A 25,547-nucleotide genomic window follows, 5' to 3' on the forward strand; every position below is an offset into this window, starting at 1 on the left:
CTATGCTTTCTCTGTCTGGCTAAGCATTGAAGAGACCAGAACATTTTGTGAAAAGGGCCAAGGCTGAATGACTTCCAGCAGGGAATAATGAATTTCACAATCCACATCCTGCTTCAATAGAGAGTTCCCGGGGGCGGGGTGAGGACATTTAGTTCAATTTTAATATTAAACTGACAGCACTTATTTTATTATAAATATATCTCAAATATGCATAGGGTCTACTGATACTAAAACCAATTTGCTGCTTATTGAAGTTTTAACATGAAACTGTGTTTATGGAACAATAAGAGACATATGAGCTTAGAAATACATCTCTCACTCTTTGGACAGCCAGCCTTGGGTCTACTCTCTTTTACTCTCTTTCACCTTGTGCTTCACCACAGATTTCCTCTGCATTGATGTTAGGTGGATGACGTTGTTTCTGGCATAGGGTTCTTATCCTTCCTAGCTCTCCTTTAGCTGCTTCCAATCTCATGTTCCATGGACCAGGCATAACATTGGCCTGAGTGCATACTCTCAGATGACTTGACAAATGTGTTTCAACGTGGGTATGGTTAAGGCAGCACCATAAGCCTGGGTGATGAGATCACGTGAACTCATTATGGACACTCTTCTGTGTGCTATATCCATTCAGTCCTACATCAGAGGAAGTAGTCCAAAGGGGATTTGGGGATACTTAAAAGACATTGCTTCCCCCCAAATCTATTCTCTCTTCTTTCCATTCTCTGCTTGCATTTTTCTGCCTATCTCTTCCCCCGAGGATGAGAATCACACACTGGAACCCCACACTCTGGCACCATGTTAGTCTGGGAAACTCATGGAGCTTAGGATGTTAGGCTGTGAAAGAACCCCACACACCAGGCTCTTCCGAATGCTCCTGAGATGGGCTGAGATAGAGGGTAGTCTCAGTCTGATTTTCTTGTTTTAAACTCCATAACCTTCCATAATGATCCAGGCTTTGAGAATGAAACACAAAACTGGAAGAACCTTGACATTTGTATAGTTCTTTAAAGCACCCAAGCAACTGTCGTGATACCATTTCACTGAGTCCTAATACTTTAGGGATTGTTAGAACTATAGAGAGGCCAAATGACATGCCCAAGGCCACTGACTCCTGAGTGACAGAACTAGGTTTTAACACGAAGACCAATACATTTTCCCCTCTGCAGAGAAGAAAGCTGAGGTCACAAAGGTGTGCACAATGTTGGAGAGAGGAAAGGGGGGCCTGAAACTCAGGGCTAGGTAACATAGAAGGCATTCTAGGAACTTTCACTATGTAAAGATCTGTGAGTGTAAATACCTGGCTAGCCTACACAGAGTGGGTGGCAATAAGGTCAGAGAAATCCTTTCATTGGGCTTCTTTGGTTGAGGAGGGAGCGATACCCTGACCTAGAGGAATAACCAAGAGATCATCTGGGTCCCTTGTCCAGTTAGGCTATTTCTTTTCCTTTAGAAGCACAGAATTCACAGTCCTGTGTGGATTTCTAGAGAGCAAAGTCTTGGTGGGGTTGTGGAAAGGACTTGATGTAGAAGGAAACAAGACAAAGAGCAGGTCAGAGCCGATGGGCACCAGGTTCTGAAGAGGAAGTCTTCAGACATCTTGGAGGAAAGTTTCAGTCTCTAATGTGAGCCCATACTACTCTCTCTGTGGAAAGCGGAATTCAGCAAAAATAGGTGCAAACACCCCAAAGTCATTTCTAGGCAGAAGGCCAAAGGTTGCTTTTTTCTAGGCACCCCCAAACGGTCTCTTTCACAAAGGCTACTTTGATTCTGTCTCCTTCAAGGAAGTATCAAGTTACAAACCAGATAATTTCTTGAAGAAATTTATGTGAGTTAATATTTGTCAGTGGGGAAATCTATTAAAAGCAGGTCACAGAGTGGGGCTCAGGGGCAAGGTGTGGACAGGACTCGGGTTGCAGGTGACCTGATGCTTTTAGGGTGGGTCACATGTTCCGGTGGCTACTTCCTCTTTCGTCACACACTGCCCGTGGGGCAATCCCCACTGGGAGCTATAAGAAGCCCTGGGGCTCTGGGAAGAAGTCAGCATCTTAGTTAAGAAGGCAAGATGTGTTACAGCAATCTCCTCCTCCTGTTCCTTCTGTTCTGCCTTGGCCCTGACTGTGGAAATTTGACAACTCTGACCTCTACACATTCCCTGGAATTGACCACAACTCCAACATCATCCCAGGCTACAGCTGCCTGGTTGCCTACGGGAGGCACATCTCGGGCAGAAGGTGGTTCTCTGTCTCAGGTGAGGGAGTTGCTGAGTCTGGGTGAGCTATGTTCAATTTTCTTCTGCTCACTTTTTGGGAGACCTGAATACAATTTCATGGTTGACTAGACTTGGGCACTTTAAAGGATTTATGACTCTTTCTGTTCACTGGAGATGCCTGGGAAATGAATTAAAACCTGGGTGAAGTAATTAAATTGTTAGCAGGAGAGACAACAGCCCAGTTTTCTAGCTAACGTTCTTGGAGAAAGGTATGTTCTAAAGAGGTTCTCTACCCAGGGTGACCTATAGGATCAGTGGTGGGAAAAATCCTAAAAATCCAAAAATCCTTGGTTCTATCCTATACACGTGTGTACAACTCAGGAATTTAAAAAGAAATCCAATTGATTCTAATACATTGTTTGGGATGAGAGATTCAGGAAAGAGATACAATGAGTTGCCACTCCAGCAAAGTCTATCCAATGGATTTTCTGCCCAGAGGTAGTATCTTGGGCATAGATAATACCCTCCGAGGGAGAGAGACTCTCCAGGTGACATCTGGAGCCCTGTCAGTTCCTCTGCGCCTAGTTTATAACGAAGATCGAAGATCGGTAATGGGTCTGAGTACATGGAATACTCAATAAATCACTTCCCACTCCAGTGTGAGGGCCAGTGTCTGTGTATCTAGCACCTGCCTAAAAAGCCAGGCAAGGTGGCAGTCATCTGCAAACTGGTTGGAGGAGCCAGACACAGGAGGATCCCAGGGGCTTACTTGCCAACCATTCTAGCAAATTTGTGAGCTCTGCTTTCAGTGATAGAGCTTATCTCAAGAAAAGTTAAATGACGTGTAGTGGAGAAACACACACACACAAGCACATACACATGTACACAATCATACACACAAAACATCGGTTATAAGAAGAGGAAAAACTAATCACAGGAAAATGTCATTGTATGCGGACATTTCCCAAGAGAATGCTAACTCTTTTCAATCTTTTAATTTATTTATTTGTTTTTTAATATGGAATCACTGGGGCTATATTTCCAGTGCCAAACAACTGCAGCAGTAAAATGAACGAACAAAGGTCCACATTCTACAAGAATGGAGAATGCTTGGTTTTGCCTAATTCTTTGGGGGTGAGAACTCTTTGGCTTTCCTTTAGAAAAACAAAGAGAGGCATGGAGGAGTTGCAGGGTTTGGGACAGGAACAGTTGCCCACTTTACCTCTAGGATTTTCTTTTTTTATATTTCTAAAAAATTGGTTATTTTATTTATTTACATTTCAAATGTTATCCCCCTTCCTGGTTTCCCTTAAACAAACTCCCTATCCCACCCCCCCTGCTTTTATGAGGGTGGCCCCCACCCACCTGCCTCACTGCCCTAGCATTCCTCTACTCCCGGGCATTAAGCCTTCACAGGACCAAGGGTCTCTTCTCCCATTGATGCCAGATAGTGTCATCCTTGGCTACATACGTGGCTGGAGCCATGGGTTCCCCCATGTGTACTCTTTGGTAGGTAGTTTAGTCCCTGGGAGCTCTGTGGGGACTGGTTGGTTGATATTGTGGTTCTTCCTATGGGGTTGCAAACCCCTTCAGCTCCTCCAGTTCTTCCTCTAACTCCTCCATTGGGGTCCCTGTGCTCAGATGAGAGTTGGCTGTGAGCATCCGCATTTGTATTGGCCAGGCTTTCTGCAGGAACCCTACTTTGTAAAACTTTCCAGGTTGACCTTGCTGCAGGGTTAACTGTGCTTGAGGGCTCCTTACTCCTCAGAGTGCCTCCTTCAGAACTGCTAGGCATTTTGTTTAGAGATCCTCTAGTCAGCCACTTTCATGAACTTGTCTGAGTGGAAGGGTAAATAGGAAACGAGGAGGAAGAGGCTTTTCTGTGAGTATTTACATTAGTTCCATAAAAATCTGGGACAACGAAAATGTGATCAATAAATGATTTGGGTGGGGCCCAGAGGGCAAGGGTATCAGTAATACCCAGTGCATGCTTAATGAATGCCAAGACTAGGTTAATACATAATACACCTTCTTTAACCCCAAGAGTTAGGTAAACACAAGGGTCCCATTTTAGAGTAAATTTGAAGCTTACTATGGTGAGGGGTCATTGACTTAGAGTCACCTGGGAAGTTATACTGCCTCAGATCAGGCCATTCATACAATTTAGTTGTTTCATTCAGGTTTTAACTCATGTCAAAGGAGCCTGTTGTGAAAACCATCTCACTGCATGTAGCTTTCTGTATGTCCAGGGCACCGATGAAAATTGCCTTTCAAAGAGTTCAGAGAATCACAATCATATACTGGCTACTCAGTAGCCAAAAATCTTATCCCAGGGCACTAAATAATTTCTGGGAACAATCAGAATGGGCTATTTTGTTTTGTAAGATGTGGCTAACAACAATAATTTGTCGCAAACGCTCACTACCAATTAAAACCCAGCATTTCGATGTAACATCATCAGCTGAACTAATAGAAAATAAGACACCAGTGAAGGAAGAGAGGAATTCAAAGTGACACTGCCTAGTAAGAAGGCAAATATTTAAAAGTAGGTAGGAACTAGTAGTTAAACTGTACTTAGAGGCTTCAATTTCCTTCCTTGTTTGCTTATCTGCTTGGGGTGAGTGAGTCAGACTCCAACCTCCTTTTTATAGTGGACCAGGTGTCAATTCCACTATGAACCTAATTTTCTAGGCTGGCTGTCAGCTTGATGAGCTTGTTGGAAAGGAGTGGGAAACCCTTTTATAACTGTCATTGAGCAAGTTCCAAATGTATCATTTTCTGTACTTCTGAAACGCTGAGTACCATTATTTTATGTTCGTGAATCTTTGTGGGCACTTAGACTTGGCTGCTAATTAGAGCCGATTGCGACCTTAAATCACAAACATGAGTCTCACCGTGTGCTGGAGGGCTCACCACGCTATACATGCCTCCAAAGAAGTGGCTGCTTCCTCTCACAGATGTCAGGAGGGCTTCTCACAGTCAGTGGCAGAGTTGGAACCACAATGGTCTGGGTACCTTTGTCATCAGGTTATGACGCTGTGGGGAAAGTCCCTAGAGCATTCAGAATTGAGAGTGAGCCTGATTGGACCAGAATTGCTCTTAATCAGCTTTTAATTCCAGAGTGTGGGGTATTAAAGACCTTAGTAAATGTTAACTGAATATATACCAAGCAGAAATTTAGAAGCACAGTCACTCTTGCGGAGCACACAGGGTTCTACCTGCCCTCCAGAAGGGGATCACGCATCCTTTCAAAGGCCAAGAGGACAAGCACTTGTCTTTGCGTCCCGTGCCCACATTTCGCTCATGTAGTTTAAGCATTCACTGCAGAGAGACTCATCACCATTAGCTTCATTGTCTTTGAATTCCAGGAGCAGAAATATCTCTAATGGGAGACACTGATCAAACTTATGGACCATTTTGATGTCAGCCAAGCACGCTGGGCTGATGATAAGCAGGATGGAGTCCACAGCAGTGGGACAGAGATGTTCAGTGGAAGCCAGTGGAATGGCTGTCAGCAAGGTTCATAATTATTTGCATGTCTTTCAGGTGAACTTCAGGACTGAAAGTTGTTAGCTAGTGGTCTCTAGTTGATTGTCTAGGGACTGCTTGATGATGTCTCCTGTTTCCAGAGCTGACAGAGCTTCACAGAGAACTCCGGGAATGGCCCACCTTGTCTCGTGAAGCTAATTAACCTCCCCTTGTCAACGCAATGCAGGACCTTTTCTTTGCTAGATGGTTATTATAATAAGGCATCTCTTCAAAAGACTTGGCACACCTATGCCAGAGTCTTTCTACCTTTAGATGGCATGATAGATCTGAGCCCAAGGGGATCCAGCCTCTCCAACAGACTCTGGGGTATACTCTCCAGCCCTCACTCATCCTCTGCAATGCCCTTCCCCACCCCACTCTACCCCTCAGCTCCCATGTGCAGCACGTGCTTGTTCCTACACTGTACTCCCTCGTCCCTCTGATGGAGGCCTCTGATTTGAAAAGGAAGGGCAATGTCAAGCCTTTTCCTGGAGTGTGGGGGCTGATAAGGTGACACAGTAAAAGGAAAAGTGATTGCAGACACAGGGACTTGAGCTTGGTTCCCAGAACCCCAAATGTGAAAGGCAGGTGTGGTAGTGTAAGGTTGTTGTCACAGTGCTAGCGAGAAGGATTCCCGAGGCTCACTAGCCAGCAGCTAGGCCTACTTGGTGATTCCCAGGCCAATGAGAGACTGTCTCAAGGCAAAACAAAAAAGAGAAATTCTACCTATACAGTGTGCAGGGTTGTCCTCTGGCTTCCACATGCAGACATACAGATAGCCATAAAGATATAAATCACACACACACACACACACACACACACACACACACACACACACACACCATTCCTATTGTTTTAGAGATGCTTCAGTTTATTTAAAAACAGCACAACCACCACCCTTTGCAAGCACCTTATGGCCCATGAGTCCCAGATGAGCTAAATTTTCATTACAGGAGTATCTAATATCTAGAAAATTGTTCGTGAAGATCAGTAGAGGTAGCTTGCGTGTGGAGCAGATACACTCCGTTACCACCAGCTAATGTGAACTTTGAGACATGGCTGGAATCTCTCGAGATTGAAAACTGCTCTCTCCTCCTTAGTTTCATAAAGAGTCCCTTCAGGCTGACGCTTCAGAGGTGAGCTTTGGGCTGGCCTTGTGATGAGATCATTAAAAGGCACGGCCAGTTGGCAGACAGGGCTCACTCTGCAAGGCAATAGTAGTAATGGAAAATGTTAATTGTGCTGGGATTCCCTTGAGGTAGTTCAAAGGGGACAAAAAGAAAACAGAATCTTTCAAACCTGTCATTTTAAAATGTACAGTGGCATCGAAGTGTGAGCCTGAATATCTTAAAGAAGGTTCAAATATTTTTAAATGACTTCTTTTTCTTCTTTTTTTTTTTTTTTTTTTTTTTTTTTTGCAAGTGGTAAGCTGGGGAACTTCTATTTGAGAAATTTGTGAGTGAGCTACAAACTCATACTCTACTTAGTTTTTGACTCAATAGATAGATGGCTTGTTTCCATTTGGACAAAAAAAAAAATGAGTTTTGTAATTTCTCACCTGAAGAGAGGAGTTGAATTCTCACTGGATATCTTTTACCATGGCCCACAAACCTTCATGGTTTCTTTATTACAACTGGGAGAAACTGGCCTGGGATTGGTGTGTGTGTGTGTGTGTGTGTGTGTGTGTGTGTGTGTGTGTGTATGTGTATGTGTGTGTGCAGAGACTCAGCTCACATTACTTGCTTACTCCAGAGGATGACCCATCAATCAAGGGGTCTCAATTTCACAGAAGAGGAAATGGACTAGAGATGTCACATCCTACAAACAATAGAACATATGTACACATTTAATAGTCTCTTAAACGTCTCTTTCCACAGAGACAGCAGTGATTTCTTTAAGACTCCCCAAGCATGGGGCATCTTCCTTTTGGTACAACCTACTGACCTAGTGGCTGAACCGGTGGGTGGAGATGTTTGGCTTGTCTCTATGACGTCATTCATTGATATGTTGGATTCTACTAGTTTGCCTCCAATCACTCTTTTGACCCACAAATTTCTGTCATTCCTGCTGCTTACAAGGCTCACCTCCCAGCTTATTACTGACGCTCATCTTTTATTACTCACAGCCACTTTCCAATTTCACTGGGACAGTGGACAGCCATGGGACCTGCCAGTGTTCTGTTTCCCTGCCGGACACCACCTTTCCTGCAGACAGAGTGGAGCGCTTAGAGTTCACGGCGCACACCCTTTCTCAGAAATTTGAGAAAGAGTTTTCTAAGGTAAGTGGTTTCTTTTCAAATAATGTGTTGGTTTATAGGAAATCTCTGAGCTCCGGAACTAGGGGAACTCAGGAAGACAGTGGGATCAAGGCTTGACTGAAAAATTTACTGCATGAAGAAAAAGATAAACAAAACAAAATAAACAAAACCCAACAGCGCTTCTCTCACAGTGGAAAAGACTGGAAAACCCTCTGGTTTGGCCAGCAACTTTGAATGTTTGGTGCTTTCTTTGGCCTTGGTCAACCTTTCCAGTTTTAATTTGCTTTCTCTCTCCTTTTCCCCTTTGGACCTATTCTGTCTTGTTTCTCTGTCATGTTTTACTTCAATTCCTGTGCCATTCTTGTTCCCAGTGGTTTCCTTTGCCTTAATTCTTCCTTTTGTTCATTCTTACTAAGCTTTCCTACTTTCCTTTCTGACTTTTTATTGCTGTGCTATTGTTGGTATTCTCTCACCTTTAGACAGCCCTCCTCCTCTCCCTCCTCCTCTCCCTCCTCTTTTCTCTTCCCTCTCCCTCCTCCTCTCCTCCTCCTCTCCCTCCTCCTCTCCCTCCTCCTCTCCCTCCTCCTCTCCCTCCTCCTCTCCCTCCTCCTCTCCCTCCTCCTCTCCCTCCTCCTCACCCTCCTCTTTTCTCTTCCCTCTCCCTCCTCCTCTCCTCCTCCCTCCCTCCTCCTCTCTCTCCTCCTCTCTGTTACCTCTCCCTCCTCCTCTCCCTCCTCCTCTCCCTCCTCCTCTCCCTCCTCCTCTCCCTCCTCCTCTCCCTCCTCTTTTCTCTTCCCTCTCCCTCCTCCTCTCCTCCTCCCTCCCTCCTCCTCACCCTCCTCCTCACCCTCCTCCTTCTCCCCTTGGTTTTTCTCCTCCTTTTTCTTTCAAATCTTCTCCTGCCCATTCTCCCTTCCTGCTTTTCTCCCTTACCTCTTTTATGTTCTTTCCTCCTTTAATGATGAACATATTTAAATTTGTGTAAATCCCCTCCACATTCTTCCTCACCCTCTTTGTTGATAAGTTATTTTTCAATTGTCACAACAGGAACATTTCATTCCACTTGTCTCCAATGAGACCAAAATTGAAGGTTTCTTTATGAATTTGAGTGGAGATTAATAGGCCTCTTATCCTTGGGGAAAACCCTGACTAGAATCTTCTGGTTCCTGCTCTGTGAAGCCAGAGAAATTTATTCTAAGGGGCTTGCTTTTATCCTAGCCTGCTGGAGCAATGTGCCTTGCCATACAGTTTCCACGTCATCCAGTGTTTGCCGTGCTACAAATCAATTGGAAAGGCTCCTATTTTATGCTTAGGTGAAGTCCAGGCTAGAATATAATCACATTATGCATTATTTAATACAACCCTATTAATTTACAAGGACTTCTGGCTTTACTGCAGCCTTCCAAATAAGTTTTCCTGAGCCACCACAACATCCAAAGTAGTTATCCTTTAAGACCAAAAAAAAAAAAAAAAAGAAAAAAAAAAAAAAATGATGGCGAGCCCGAGATCCTGCTTTCAACCTGAATTGGTAGAAAAATATTCTAAGTTAAAATGAGTGTCCAAGAAAACGTGCTTGACTACTAGAGAAACCTGGCTTCCCAAGAAATAAAATGTCCTTGAATTAATCAGTAAAAAAGGCATAGCACTAAATTATAAATTCCAACCATTAATATTCATAGCCTTATTCCAGCATAATCAAGTGAAGATAAGAAGTTATGCATAAAAACCTAACAAGCAGAGGAAAACCCTAGGTAAAGGTCTTTTTCAGTTGGAGTCATTTGCTTTGCAATAGTGGAAGCCCCCGATTTGCACTTTGCTGGCAGGAGTGTGATGGGTAGCTTGAAACTTCCAGCTTCTCCAGAGAAGAATGTGGCTTGCCAGGTTTGTGAGTGTGGGGCATTTAATTCCAGTGCTGTAACAGGGAATGGGGCAGGTGGCACCTGCTTTGCTAATAATTGGAGGAGAGAGGGGGCAGCATAGGTGGGAAATCTTTCAGTTCTGGAGGAGCCAGTAGTTTGTCGGCTGACGCCTTTCCCCAGATGAAATGGAAGCCTAACACAGGAGTTTGCTATCAGCTGAGGTTTGCAGGGCTGATTTGCAGTGGCAGATGGCACCAGTTAGAACAGTGGAAACCTTCATTTGAATTTGTTCAAGTGCTTCTAGTATTCTCTCAAGCAAGTCTTTAATGGAGATAGGCAGGTCTCCTCCCTCCCACTTTAAAGACAGAAAAACCCAACATTTACATGGATAAAGGGACTTCCCCGTGGTCATTCCTCTCTTGGAATTCATATTCAGGTCAGGGATTTAAGTCTTCAGAATCAAGCCAGATTTCCCACCCCTACCCCCAGTCTAGGATGTTATTGCTCTTCTGAGAAGACCCAAGATATGTACTAGGTCAGTTATGCCTTCAAATCCCCAGTTATCTCTTTAGCTGAGGGCTTCTGGATTTCTGGGTGAATTATTATAGCTGTCTCCAGGCTGTCTTAGAAATCACCATTTATCTAGGGGCCTGGGGGGATGCCCATTCTGAGCAGGTGAAAGGCTTGAGACTGCCTTCCATTAATTCATTATCTGTCAGGAGCTGCCTCTGTGGAAAATGCCGAAAGCCTTTAGATTTTTCTGTTACTTATGACACATCCTGTGTGGCCATACCTAGGAAGAAGATGACATAAAAGGCCACTCAGGTTTTGTTCATTAGTTTGTTTTGTTTTCTTTGTCTCAAGCCTCCTAGTCCTTGGGGCAAGTCATTTAATATGACACATTTGCTAATAGATGCTCATGCATGAGAAGGCTGAGGCAGTCTGGGAGATATTTGAACAACCTATAAACAAACAACATTGACTGAGCAGTGCTTTGTGCAGTGGAATAAAAGTAAATTAAAAGGTCAGATTGAAAAAAAACACGGATATTGCCATTTCTCTGTTCATTTCTAGAATTTATAGAGCAGCCATTAGTGAGGCCCTTAGTGTACATAATCTCTGTTCTCTAATAATCCTGCAAGCTTGATGTCGATACTCTTGGTTTTGGAAGTAGAGTAAAACTTAGAGAATTTGAGTGATTTTCCCAGTGGGTACTGAAGTTAGCTTTGAGCTCAGGCAGCTCTTGTACCAAAATACTGCACATTTTGATGATATTTTCAGGGTCAATTAACCTAATTACATTTGCTTTTAAGAATATGTTGAAAATAACAGTATGTTTCAAAGTCCATTTACTTATTTCAAGTAATCTGCCTATAGCTATCATCATGGGTTTTGAGGAGCTGACAGAACTATGAACCATACTAATTATTTAGCCAGATAGCCAGCCACATTACCTCCTTAATTATGACAAGACTACATTTATTTTAAAAAACAATAAGCAACCATCTCAAAATAGAGTCCAAACTATATATATATATGTATATATGTATATATATATATATATATATATATACATACACACACATATATACATACACATATATAATATATATGTATTTATTATATGCATTAATCCATAACATAGTTAAGTGGATACCAATAAAATAGAACTATGAATCTCAGTCTGGTGATTTGCAGGCAGGCATTGGGAATGTTCTCAGGCGCACACTTGCTGTAGTGGTGAAATTGGGGCAGAGATGTTGCTACAGTGATGTTTTCTCTCCATCTTAGACTCATGTTTTTGTAGCACACTTCACAGCACCCCTGGACTCTCAATGCCATGAGCACGCGATCAGTTCTCAATGTGACAACCCAAATGTCTTTAGACTTGACAGTATCTTCTGGAGACAAACTCCCCACTTGGGCCTCCTCCCTCTGCTTAGAAGAAGGATTCTAAATCCAGGAGGGAGAAATGTGCTACAGATACTGCATACCAGTGATGTGGGGCTGGACTCATCACTGGGTAGCTGGTCTGCTGTTACTGAGCAGGGGTGTCTGCACCATTTCCATGAACAAAATCTGTACAACTGAACATTTCACGTGTGAAATCTTCCTGGCCCATCTTCAAATTTTCTCCTGCCCACCATAACTGTGGATAATTTCAGTTTTTCCTGAACATCATCCAGCTTTCCTCCAAATGTCAGCAGAAAGGATCACCCTTCAACATTTCCTGCCAGATTAAGAGAGACCTTTTATTTTACATCTGAACTTAAGTGAGGCCCAGCACAAATTTTCAGAGGTCACAAACTCTAGGCCAGGCCTTGGTTTTCTGAGAGTGGGGGCAGAAGGGGGTGGGCAACAGACCACATTTTATTTAGCAGAAATGACTATGGCATTGTTCATTTGCCCAGAACAGTAGCTGGTAATGCCACCAAAGTGTTCCAGGAAAGCTGAGGCTGTTTTATTTGTTCCAAGAGCTGGCAAGGCCAAATGCCACCAAGCACACTCATTTCTCAAACTTCCATTTCTGCAATGGATTGGTACATTATTTCGTTTTTACCACAGGCAAGGTTTTGTGACCATTTTTTTCAAAAGAAGTTGAAACCTGGATACGTTATGTTTGTGTTTATTTTGGGGGAGCCAGGGAGGGGAGCTTGTTTATTATATGCACCTCCCACACTTTACAAAAAAAATCATGTATACACAAAATCATCATGATTCCTATCAGCCTCTGAGTGATGGGGCATCTGATGGCAGCGGACATCGCTGCCTGAGGAGATACAGTAGTTGTGCCAAGGGCTGCAAATTCCAACGTTCATTAGACACCTCTTTTCCTGAGGCCCTGGCTCTGAAGGTCCTTGGCCTATGAGTCTATTCTAATTTTCATGGTGGGGTGAAGTGGAAGGGTTACGATGACAGGAGTTAGGGCTGCCTTCGTCATTAGAGAGACCATGGGTCAACATCTGTCTGAATCCATCCAGGGGTCTGACATCAGTGCAGTTAGGGAAGCAGTATTACTTATTTTAAAAAGAAACTGAAAGCAGCAACTTTTTAATGAGCAGGTCTTTGAAAAAGCCATGACATTTCTTTTAGAGATCACATACAAAAAAAAGTGTCCCTGACTGTTTATTGAAATATCCTTTTGGAGATTCCAATTATACACCCAACTACCAAGGGAATTTTTGGAACCTTAACTTAATGATCAGACATTCAAATGTATGCAACAAATGTGCAATTTAAAGGTCTGATTGCAATAATCAGTTCTTGGAATAAATGTGAACTCACTTGATGAAATGTGCATTCTGCAGTTGTGCCTACACACACTGTATAGGAAGTTGGGTGGTTATGTTTCTATGTAAAAGTCAGAGGGGCTCCAAATTCTTGGCACACTATTCACAAGGAAATACATTTCTACCCAATGCATTTCTTCTCTTCTAGGAAATGCTGAGACTTAGCGAGAACAACGGCTCTAAACCAAAGTCTGGTAGAGGTAGTGATTGTCCCCGGAGTACATTTAATAATACTTTGAGACATTTTTTTGATTGTCATAACTGGGAGCAACTGAATATCCTACAATGCGCTGTATAACACAAGAAGAAAGAGTCTTCCTTGAAATGTCAATAGCACAGAGGCTGAGAAACTCTGATTTCCAGGAAGTGAGCTGAGAACAGAGATGATCCCATCTGGTTCAATCTAGTGAGCTAGCATCCTCAGGCTTTAAAATGGAGATTAAAATGCACATACAGATTATATTCAGTATATGTAAATGAGACCAGAAGCCTCAATAACATGGTATTTTTAGTTTGGATTTGGATTAAAAAAAAATGCATTTCTTTCCAGTGATTGACAAGGATCAAATAATCTTCACATCTTTCCTAGTGGAGGACATCTAACAAGCTTTTTGTTTCTGCTCTAGGTGAAGGAGTATGCCCAGCTAATAAGTGTGTATGAGAAGAAACTCCTGAACCTGACTGTTCGGGTAGAGGTGATGGAGAAGGACAGCATTTCCTACACAGAGCTGGACTTTGAGTTGATCAAACTGGAAGTGAAGGAGATGCATAAGCTGGTCATACAGCTGAAGGAGAATTTCGCCGGCAGTACAGATATCATTGACATGCTGGAAGTGGAGGTAAGAATGCCTTAGAATATCAACAATGTATTTGGGGGCTGGGAGTGGTGGCACATGCCTTTAATCCCAAGACTTGGGGGGGGGCAGAGGAAGGTGGACCTCTGTAAGTACAAGGCCAGCTTGGTCTACAAAGCGAGTTTCAGGACAGCCAGGGTTGTTACACAGAGAAACTGTCTCAACACAAGCAAGCAAACAAAATAAAATAAATGTATTTCATTCAGTTACTGAACAAGTGCTATGATTTGGATGGGATAGTTTCTTTCCTAACCCTGACTCTTCCACTATCTCAGGACCATGAGGTCCATCCACATATCCACGTTCTGTTTTGGATGGCTGACTATACTTACATAATAAGTTAAGTGTTTTGGGAACATGTTGACCGAGAAGCAGATGTTGGAAACCAAGAATTCTGTCCCAGAACTAAATGACCTTTCTGGTTCCAGGAAGTGGTACCATACATCTTAATGACTTGTCTTTGGCCATGTTAAATCAGGCGTCTTCTCTGTTCTGGATTTATTCTCATGAGACTAGAAACACAGTTTACCTGATTGCGGGTATCTTCAGGTTTTGAATGACCACCTATTTCTCTTGGATTCTCCACATACTGAAATGTCCTGCGTATCAGGCCTTATGTAGATCTGTTTGGAGTTGTTTTTTTACAAGGTAATGGATATGAATCATTTTCTAGTCTTCCACATGCAGCAATCCAGTTTGACCAGCACAGTTTGTCGAAGATCCTGTCTTTTCTTTAGTGTGCATTTTCTGCCTTTTTGTCAAAAGTCAGGCGTCCATTGGTGTGTGGAGTTACATCTCATCCTCAGTTCTATTACATTGATCCAGTGCCACACTGCTTTTTTTAAAAATTATTACTTGGCTCTGTAGTACAGTTTGAAATGTGGGGTGGTGATTTGCCCAACATAGCAATAAAACAGCTCTTGATGGCGTATCGCTAAACCCATAGATCAGTGTGTCACTCAACACTCAGCAGAGAAGCTTCTTCTTGAAGCAGATGGTAATTAACACAGAGACTGACAGCTGCACAATGGGCAGACATTGAAGGACTCTGGAGTATTCAGTTCTGAATGGGATGCGGTTTTCACACCACCCTCAATGCTCAGGGACCTACACAGAAAGGAGGTGGGACTAGGATAAGAGCCAGAGGCGGTGGACTATCTTAAGACAGTAGCATTCATCCGGTGCAACAGAGCAGATACACCACAAGCTCACAGAGGCTGATGGCATGCATAGTGTGTGCAAACTCAAGGAAGATAAAATCTGGGCACAAAGTCCCACCCCTAGCTAAGAAGCTAGGTAAATTGGTAAATGATAGCTACTAAATTAGTTTTCTTTAATCGAATGATGCTGGGCACATTAACCACACTCCAGAGTAACCCTGTGCTCAGGAATAGATTGACAACACAAATTGGGCTCTGTGTTTTTAGTTGCCGTCCCTCCCTTTGTTTTTGTTCTTAGGAGAGAGAAAGAGCATGAAGTTGAATGAGTGTGGAGGAGGAGAGTTGGGGGAAGGGAAAAATATGATGAAATTATACTGTGTAAAAATTCTCAATGAACAAATCAAAAATTAAAAACCTTTAAAAAATTAAGCCAAAAATATATTTCTTGTGGATATGTTTTAGCAAAATCTTTAAAGATCTATGGATAAAATTATTATATTAATGTTATGGTTGGGTAATTTACACCAGCCAGCATTTACCAGCACGGTCATGACATGGGCTATAATTGAGAATTTTAGTTGCATGTTTTAGAATTTACATTTTTTCAGCCCTCATCATTCATTAGAAACTTAATTATAATACAACATGAGTAAACACGAGTTTATAGGGGAAGGTTATTAGAAATGAACTTTAATGGACATTTGTGAATGCCTGGAGTGAGCCTGTGCTCTATTATTAAAACTGTTAAAATCTTTGCCATTTTCTTCTTGTCACACACGTTGCCTGAGATGTGACAGGCGCTCAGTCTAAACTGTAAAATGTATTCTTCCAAATGAAACCATTCAGAAGAATCTCTGGTGTATTCTGTAGCAACGTTTCACTAAATGACAAATTCAGCCCTAGAATGTTTATGAAAGAAATTGCACAGTAATATAAAGTCACTGTGAATTTTTATTTCTTTAGATAAGGAATATGACTCTCCTGGTAGAGAAGCTGGAGACGCTGGACCAAAACAATGTCCTTAGCATTCGAAGGCAAATCCTGGCTCTGAAGACCAAGCTGAAAGAATGTGAGGCCTCTAAAAGTGACCTTGTGCCTGCCACGCCCCCTCCTCCTGCTCCTGGTAAGCCTGCTGTGTATGTTTTTACCACGTGAGCCTTGATGGGGGTGGGGTGGGGTTGGAGTGATGGAGGCAGGAGGCATTTTTGCAGTTCTGACTTCATTCTTTCATCTTAAAGTTCTCCCACTTTCTACGGGTTCTATCGTCAATATTCTCGGTTTCACAGAGGAAGAGCACAGTGAGGTTTTGTAAACTAGCCACACATATTCTTGTTGCACTGTCTAGAGAGGGAAGAGCTATGGGACTGCAGATGGTGGAGCATCTAGGATCTTGGTATTGCCTTATGAGCTGATTGGCTCACTTAGGCACCTTCACCTTTATGCACAGGCTGGTACCCGCTGCATTCTGAGTCCTGGAAGTCACTGAGAATGAAAGGGATTGGGGGTCTCCCAGGCTATGGGCATGCTTTGCTACCCACCAAGACAGGATGGCATCTCATTCTCCCCCAGATTCCCCAGGTTAACTCCTGAACAATATGTGTGTGGGAGAGGGATTTTGGGGGGGGGGGGTTGGGGCAGGCAGGTACTTAAATTCATCAGTGAATGGGAACAATGGGGTGTTGGCTAAGAGAGAATAGCTTTGGAATCCTTGACTTTACCAGCTATGTGGCTGCAGAGAAAAGATCCGTTATCTTATTTGCGAAATGGGAGAATAATTGTACTCACCTTATAGGGTTGCTATGGGGATTAATGAGACAGTGCTTGGGAAGCTCGGGGCTCTGTAATCAGCATCCACACACCGGCAATGGATATTATTAGTAATCATGATAATTGAAGTGAAAGCCTGGCTGTGGAGAGAGAAAAGGCTAAAAACCCTGGTATACTGAAGTCGCTTTCTCCCCCAAATCACACATCATTCAGCTCCCTCCCTTAGAGAGACCATAGCAAAGGAACTTCTCTTAGGGTCTTAAGCATCAGCCTGGATGGGAATTACTGTTTGTTATCAAATTGTGAAGCCTTTGTTGGGTTTTTGAATTCCAATTCTCACAAGCCTTTTCTCTTGGACTGTATATTTCTGGATCTTGCCATGTAACTCATTTCTTTAAGGCTTCAATCAGCTAGGACTAAAGTTGTAAGCTGTTTGCTCTTGTTCAGGGGACATGTCTCTGCAGATGTAGTTAGAGGTCTGATCTAATCTGACTTACAGAGGGCGTTTAGGTGAGGACCATGTTCTGTCTTCAGCTGAATTGGTCCAGGATCAGTGCTGTAAACATGTCAGAAGTGGGAGGTGGATCTGTTGGACCATGACAGCTCTGTAAGGCACGAGTCAAAGCAATGTTATGACCTCTGATAAAGATGAGCAGGCAGGCCCCAGAAAATATTGCTCTTGCAATAGATTTTCCTGGCACTGGTTTCTGGAACTGAGGGCATTTTAAAGCAAGGAGTAATTGGGGCCATCTACCTTAGTTCTCTGATATCTCAGTAGGGAGACCTGAGTCTCAAGAATGTAGCTTTTCTTGAAGGCACACCTGCACTCTGTGACAGGGTTCATGCTGTAACACGTATTTGGTTCCCAGTCAGGTGTCAACCACGTAGGTTGACACAAAAAGTCCATTGCTCAGGATTTAAGGAAGAAAGCAAATGGGCCTTTTGAGTTGGTTCCCTTAAAAATATTTCCAGAACCTTCCCTTGGGCCTTTACATTTAGACTTCTGTGGACTATGTCAGCCCAGCTGTGTTGTTTAAGCAAACGGAAACCAGACTTCCACTCACTTTTGCACAACCTTGACTGCCCCTGGACCCCTGCCAAGCCACTTGGCCCTTCTCCAGCTTTGTTCATATTATATTTATGATGTTTATATTAAGCTGAGTTTTTGTCATGTTTTTAAATCAATTTCTTTCACTTGCTCTCTTCATGTTTGGATTGGTTGATAATGCAGAATTGGAAAAACCCCAGGCACCAAGAAGTTGTGAGCCTGTGGAGACTTTAATTAAAGTTCCTCACTATTATGGGACTTTAAAATCTGGCCTGTCTGTTTTTTTTTTTTTAACTGTAGAGTTTCATAGAAGAAAATCAACAACAACAACAACAACAAGGACTGTATGCAAGAGTCTCAGCTCAAAATTACTCTGCACTCTTATTGGCTCCCTTGTAGCGGTAGTGAACTAACCCAGTGGTCAGCTTGAACTTAGATCCAGTATATATTAGTTGTAATAATATGCAGTATATGCAATATGTGTAGGTGTGCATATGTATATATATATATGTTATGTGAGAGGCATGTGTGTGTGGTGTAGGTGTGTATACGTGCATATATGTGTATATATGTATGCGTGAGAGATGTATGTGTGGTGTAGGTGTGTATATAAATATATGTGCATATTTGTGTGTGTGCATATATATGTGAATATGTATATATATGCAGGTGTGGGAGGTGTATGTATGTGGTTTATATGTGGTGTGCATGTTTGTGTGTGTGTGTGTGTGTATATATATATATATATATATATATATATATATATATATATATATAATGCAAGTGTGGGAGGTGTATGTATGTGGTTTATATGTGGTGTGCATGTTTGTGTGTGTGTGTGTGTATATATATATATATATATATATATATATATAATGCAAGTGTGGGAGGTGTATGTATGTATGTGGTTTGTATGTGGTGTTTGTGAGTGTGTTGCTGCAAAAACACCTTTTCCTGATTCATTTTACAGAGCTTTCTAACTTAAAATAACTGGTCCTGTATTTTTGAAACCCTCCCCAAAAAACTGACTTCAGTCTATTTTTTCTTCTCTGAATGTAAATGACAACACACATTAAAAAATTATGGTGACAATTCTTGGGCTTTTTAGGTACACAAAAGGCATTTAAGTAAATGGTAGGTGATGGGGTGAGATGTTGAAGATACTAGAAGGGGCAGGATAAATGCCTGAGTTCAGAGATGCCAGTGACTCGGATTCAGTTCATTATCAGTTTCCTTACAATTATCACCATTTTGCTCACCTAATCCTTTGGTTGTTTTGGAAATTTTTTTGAGACGGGGTTTTACGCTGTAGCCCAGGTTGGCCTCACATTCATGTCAAGCCTCTATCCTAAGGCTTCCAAGTATTAGGCTTAAAAGTGTGAGCCACTACACCTGGCTTAATCGCCTAACTCTTATAAGTTAATCATATTTTCTTAGTACTCTGTCTTAGTATACAGATAGATAGCTTAGCTGATCCGGTGATAATCTGAACTGACAGACCCATAATGAAGCTTTCTCTGTAGGCATACCGAGTTTGGCTCTGAAAATCCACTCTATTAGTTTAAAAAGTTTGCCTAGCCATATTTCAAGGCTCAGGACCATGAGAATATCAGAGCAGGGGCTAATGGATTGCAGGATGAGGAGAATTCTTTGCTTCACATTCTGTAAATACGTCAGTTGTGTATGTAGCAGGGTGGATGTCTAGTGTTTTATAAATGAGAGGTTGGGTTTAATGATTTGATTCGTGTCTTATTCATTTATTCCTTTGTGTGGTAGGCCGTCTTATGTTTGCTAGGACTACCAGAAGAGGTGAAGAAACACCCAGAAATGAGTGTTTGGAAATAGTCATATAAATCAGAATCTATATCATGATGTGGTTATCATGATGGTGGTTACAATCGATTAAGTTGCATTTGCAAGTGTATCTCTGTCACTCCTAACAGTTCTGCAGGGTAGGCATTGCTTATTTGACTTAAGGAAGCTGAGTCTGAAACCATTAAGCAACTTGCTCCATGATGTAGTTACTAAAGAGTGGAGTCAGGATTTAGGCTGTAGCCTGTCTGGTAACACCTTCTCTGCACCAGGCTTGTGTGTGCCCATCTACTCTAGCAAAGGGCGTGTCATTGTGGTTTCTGGAATGACAGGGCAGTTCCAACAAGGCATCCACATGATAAGCTCTTAGTGAACTTTGCTTCCTTACTCACAGAGCAGCTGGAAGGATGCCCTAGGTCCTGAACGCTGGTGCTTTGCTCCTTCCCACCAGCACATGTAAAATGATTCACTAGCCTTTGATAGTTCTTGGATCATGGGCTGGAAACTGATTGTTGCCAAAAAGCCCTGGTAAAGTTGGGGTGGGAAATGGGTAATAAAGGGCGTGGAGTAGAGCGAGGATCTTCACATGAATGTAGGCATAGAAAGGGTGTGAGATAAAGATGGGCCTAGGATACAGGTTTAGGATATAGGCTTGGGTGGAAGATCCAAATAGAAAGGGTAGAGGACAGACAGTGCTGAGTTTGTTGCAGTAAATATTATAGAGCGGAGTCTACCAGTTCCTGTGTGGTCTCACTCTGTGCAGTCTGCTTCTCTGCCACGAGGTTCGGGAGCCACCCTCTCCTGACTATCTCTCTGCCAGCCGCTTTCACACAGGGTACCCTAGGCGGGTTGTTACCACGCCTGGCACACTCATCCTAATTCTGTGGCAGACTTTGTGCGTCCCGCCACTACACTTTCCTTTGAACTCGATTAAGTCGCCACATTAAAGAACACACCAAAATACTCATAACAACCTGTATGCATGCGCAGAGAAGACTATTTACATCTGCCTCCAGGTTGGCTCCCAGCTCCTTCTCCTTCCACCTCCTCTGTCTCTCTCTTCCTCTCACTCCCTCCTCCCCTTCCCAAACCCGTCCCTGCCCATCCTTTCTTTTCATGCAGTAATAGGCTTCACCTTATTCTGGCCCCACCTTCCTGCATAATGACATCATACTACAAGAGTTGGCTCCAAGACGGCCATCAATTTGAATAGTTTTCTTGTTGGTTTGTGTCTGGCCATTGGGGAAGCCCACCACAGTCTATCTCCTGACTTGTCACTGCTGTAAGACACAGCCAAAGTTCTGACAACAACACCTTCTCCCTATTCAGTTCCTATTTCTACTTCCTTTTGAGAAGATCCAGAACTCTAACAATATCCTAAGAGAGTAGAAGACAGAAAAGAAGTAACAAGACAGACTAGACGAGTGTTTAGGGATAATTGGGAGATGAAGAAAAAATTGAAGTGTCATTTAAGTTTAATCTTTGTAACAGGCACAGTTTAAGTTTCCGGCCAACATAAGAAATGATAGACCTTTAGTATTATCTGTAGGAACACTATTAGTACTGTGCTTGAAGTAGAATGATTGTTTTAATGAGGGAATCATTGCAGTAACTTAAACAGATTTAATGGTGGATTTTGGTTCCTTCATATCAAAAAATTATGCATCTGAGACAGAATGGTCTATCTTTAAACCTTTTATAATATGAGGATAAGTTATATGCATCATCAACTTTTCTGAAATATCGTGTTACTGTTGGTTTGGGATGTTTTCTTTCCAGGAAAGTTAAGCTCAATGAAGCAAGCAGCCCTTAAGTCTTCCAACCTGAAAGAAGAGAAGAGACTTTCATTTCCTGAAGTGAAATGTAGTTTGCATAAATAAACGCTCTGCTTGGCATTTTAACCAGAAAATCCAGCTTTAGCACATAGAAACTGGAACAGTTTCTGTTATCATTAAACTGAACACACTGCTAACTTTATTTTAATAATTCATGTGTTGTTTCATAAACAAAGGCAAACAAGCATTCATCTGAGGGATCACTTTTAGGGGAAGAAATAATAATTTATAATTTTATTTATTATTTCTTTAGCAGAGAGCAGTCTCTTGGCTGAACACACGTTGCTTTTTTATTTATGAAATGGTGCATGCATTATTAAAATAAACCTGTGACTGTGTTCTGCTTAATGATATGCAAAATTATTTGAGGTTGGGTACAGTGTGGTTTTTATTTCTCTACCTGTTGTATGGTTGGCTGGCTCTCCCACCAACTGTGGATTTATGAGAGCATTTAAGGAACACATATTTAATTCTGGTGCTGAAAAGTCCCAGCAGACTGAAAAAATAAAAGCAGGATTTCTAGTAATGGTTTCACCTCCCAGCAGTCCTTGAGTAAGGAGGGGAGAGAGTGAAACATTTAGAGAGGAGGAGGAATGGGTCTTTCTCTCTTGGACCCAGGCAGTCACTTGGTCCTTCTTACTTCCCAGTGCTAGTCTCCAGAAGTTTGGTGCAGCTTTGCTTTTGACTCTAGCTCATGCCTCTGCCCTTCATGGCTCTTAGTTCTTCTTGGGCACTTAAAGCCAGATAGAGTGTTCATGTTCTGCTCTTTCCTTTGCCTTCCCTCACTCCCTTTCTTATCCCTCCATAATCTGAGTAGCAAACAAGCAAAAATGATCTCAAATGTACCTAAAGTTAGGTTTTTCTTTGTTAGCCAATAAATTATTTTACTATTTTTAAAGGCCAGTATTTATTATAATATCAGAAAATATGTCCAGTTCTTTGGCTAGGTTGTTATAAAAATGCTAGAGGAATTTTATTTCATTGTTTAAATGTAGCTTACAAACGTTTTGGTTGGCAGGCATTTTCGAGGGTATACAATCAAAGAGCCAGTTGCCCAACTCAGGTCATTTATCCATGTGTTCCATGGAGTGAAGATTCAGTGGATCAGTGCGTCTGATGCTGTGTGATGGTACACATGTTAACAATGGCTGTATTAGAATGAGGAGGATTAAATACTTGCCTTTTGTTCTATGGGGCAGTAGCATGTGGGTTATGAAGACCAGAGCTCATCTCACAAAGCTCTGAGGAACAATGGCCAGCAAGTGACTTATGTGATGGAGTGCGTACTAGGTACAGGTTAGGCAAGTCCATGGCTAAGTGACTTTATAGCTTCTCAAGGCTGAGATTCCACTCTCATATTTAAAACTTTCTTGTCTTCCTCTTCTTTCTCCTCCTCTTCCTCTGCTTCCTTTTCCTCCTTCTCTTCTTCCTCTTCCTCCTCTTCTTCCTCAATTAGTTTAGAGCTGCACTGGTACCTACTAAGCATATAGACTTGGGATCCCAGAAAAGGCAGGAGGACTCCCCCTAGGACTATCTTTCATACCTTAGGGTTGATCCTGGCAAGTAGCACCATTGGTTTTATGAGGAAAGAATGCATTCCTAAGAATGTTATTACTTAATCAATTTTGCTAAAGAAAATTAAGACACTTGAAAAATGCTATCTGGGAGAAGAAAATGTACAAAACAGCAATTCTGCCTTTTTATGTCTGGGATCTCAAACTTTAAGATGTGTCTTTATGGAGTTCCATTACAACTATTTTCCAATTTGAAAGCCCACTGATGATAACATGAGGTGGTTTTCATGCTACTCTGCAGACCTCTAGCTCCAGCAGTGGTTTCACACCGAGATGGAAACAAAAGGTGGCTCTCCTCTAGAAAAGGGCTGCGATTGAATCATGATGGGGAAATTTTTGAGGGTTGATTTTGGTTCTTAGGATACTAAACTGTTTACTCACCCATTTTGTCTAAGAATGTCTTTTCTTCTTTTATAGGAAGCTGTAGTCATGGTGGTGTGGTGAACATCAGCGCTCCTTCCGTGGTTCAGCTCAACTGGTTAGGGTTTAGTTATAAATATGGTGCCTGGGGCCGAGATTACTCTCCTCAGCATCCAGAGAGAACCCTGTACTGGGTGGCACCTTTGAATACAGATGCAAGAATTCTAGAGTATTACAGACTGTACAACTCACTGGATAATTTGTTAATCTATTCACATTTCCAAGCCTATCGGGTTGCCTATGGTCAAGGGGGTGGTACAGTAGCATTCAACAACAACCTGTATGTGAATTGGTACAATACAGGGAACATTGCCAAAATCAACCTAACTACCAATGCAGTCACTGTGAAACAGCGCCTCCCTCTGGCTGTTTACAATAATCGCTTTTCATATGCTAATGTGAATTGGCAAGATATTGACCTGGCTGTGGATGAGCAAGCACTGTGGGCAATTTATGCAACTGAGGCCAGCACTGGTAACATAGTGATTAGTAAACTCAATGATACCACTCTTGAGGTGATCAGCACTTGGGTTACCAGGCAGTACAAGCCATCTGTTTCTAATGCCTTCATGGTATGTGGGGTTCTTTATGCTACTCGCACGTTGAACACCAAAACAGAAGAGATCTTTTACTACTATGACACCAACACACAGAGGGAAGGCAATCTAGCCATCACAATGAGAAAGATGCAGGAAAGAATTCAGAGCATTAATTATCACCCCTTTGACCAAAAACTTTATGTCTACAATGATGGTTATCTTCTGAACTACGATCTTGTCTTCTTACAGCAGTCTAGGCAACCTGTCTAAGTGTTAGGGTGAAGGAGGCATAAACAGTTTGTCGGAAATTGACTTCTCCACATATTTAGATATCTGCAGGGAAGTCTAGAGGTGTGTTTCTTTAGACATGATGTTAGTTGAGATAGTTCTTTCACAATAGAGACCTAGGCTATTTGTCTCAATTTGATTTCTCTTGGGAACCCTCATCTTCTTTGGATAGATTTAACAACTGAAGTAAGGTCTTTACAAGTAAAGTTCTCAGAGGCTAGGGATACTCTGAGTCTAAAGAAATTTCTAGTGAGGTGAAGTCTAGAAGTTAAAGAACTTAAGGGGAACTCAGTATGAATTCTGAAAATTCTTTCTCTTGGGGAATTTGCATGGTGACCTGTCACCTACCACATAGGACCACGGAATTGTCCATTGTGGAACCGATACTAAGGCTTAATTAGATAGATTAAGATCAGAAGGTGCACATGAAATCAAATATTAGCTTTGTTTTCTTCCTAGAACCTGCTTTGTGTATACCAGATAGGTAAATTTGGCATCTTAAATATATCTGTTAGATGTTTTGAGTTTTTGGGAGTATGGACCTATTGCACATTAAGTTGTACAGTGCAAATCAGTCCTGGGGGTGGTTCAGATAATATACTTGGTGTTTCTTTCTTTCTTTTTTTCATTCTTCACCTACATAACTCAGTAGAATCCTTTACTTTATAATTCAGGTCCCAAGGCAGGCATAAGATTAGAAGCAGACGTAACAACCATTCACCTTTTTCTACTGCTTATGTGTTTTTCTTAAACATTAACTAGTTTTATCATGGGACATATATAAAATAAACTAACTTTCTCTTGTTTTATCATGCCATTTTGACTTATGTAATTATAAGACTGCAAATGTAAACAAGTTATTAGTGACATAATGACAGCATTTCTAGCGATATAATACAGATCATGGAATAAGTTGTAACAGTTATTTCATATAGTTTTTTCCTCTAAGCCTGAAATTCCCAAGAAAGTGATTTTTTATATATAAACATTTATATATAGAGATATTATAGAAAAGTGCTTTGTGGTATCTGCTTAATCAATGAACTGTTTGAGAGCATGTTATGTGCAAACACTCTGGTGGCTTTGGATGGTTCTATCACATGG

General features: G+C 41.9%; 1 protein-coding gene across 1 annotated transcript; it reads left to right on the forward strand.

Moving 5' to 3' along the window:
• Positions 1-2,065: 2,065 nt before the first annotated feature.
• Positions 2,066-24,425, forward strand: OLFM4 (olfactomedin 4; the record flags this gene model as incomplete). Its single annotated transcript, XM_080916952.1, has 5 exons — positions 2,066-2,251; positions 7,866-8,018; positions 13,773-13,985; positions 16,124-16,283; positions 23,614-24,425. 5 exons carry the CDS (start codon positions 2,066-2,068, stop codon positions 24,423-24,425), a joined length of 1,524 nt encoding a protein of 507 aa, XP_080773078.1.
• Between the last annotated feature and the right edge of the window lie 1,122 nt (positions 24,426-25,547).

This window comes from Micromys minutus (assembly GCF_963924665.1).
Source record: "Micromys minutus genome assembly, chromosome: 5".
Lineage (NCBI taxonomy): Eukaryota > Metazoa > Chordata > Mammalia > Rodentia > Muridae > Micromys > Micromys minutus.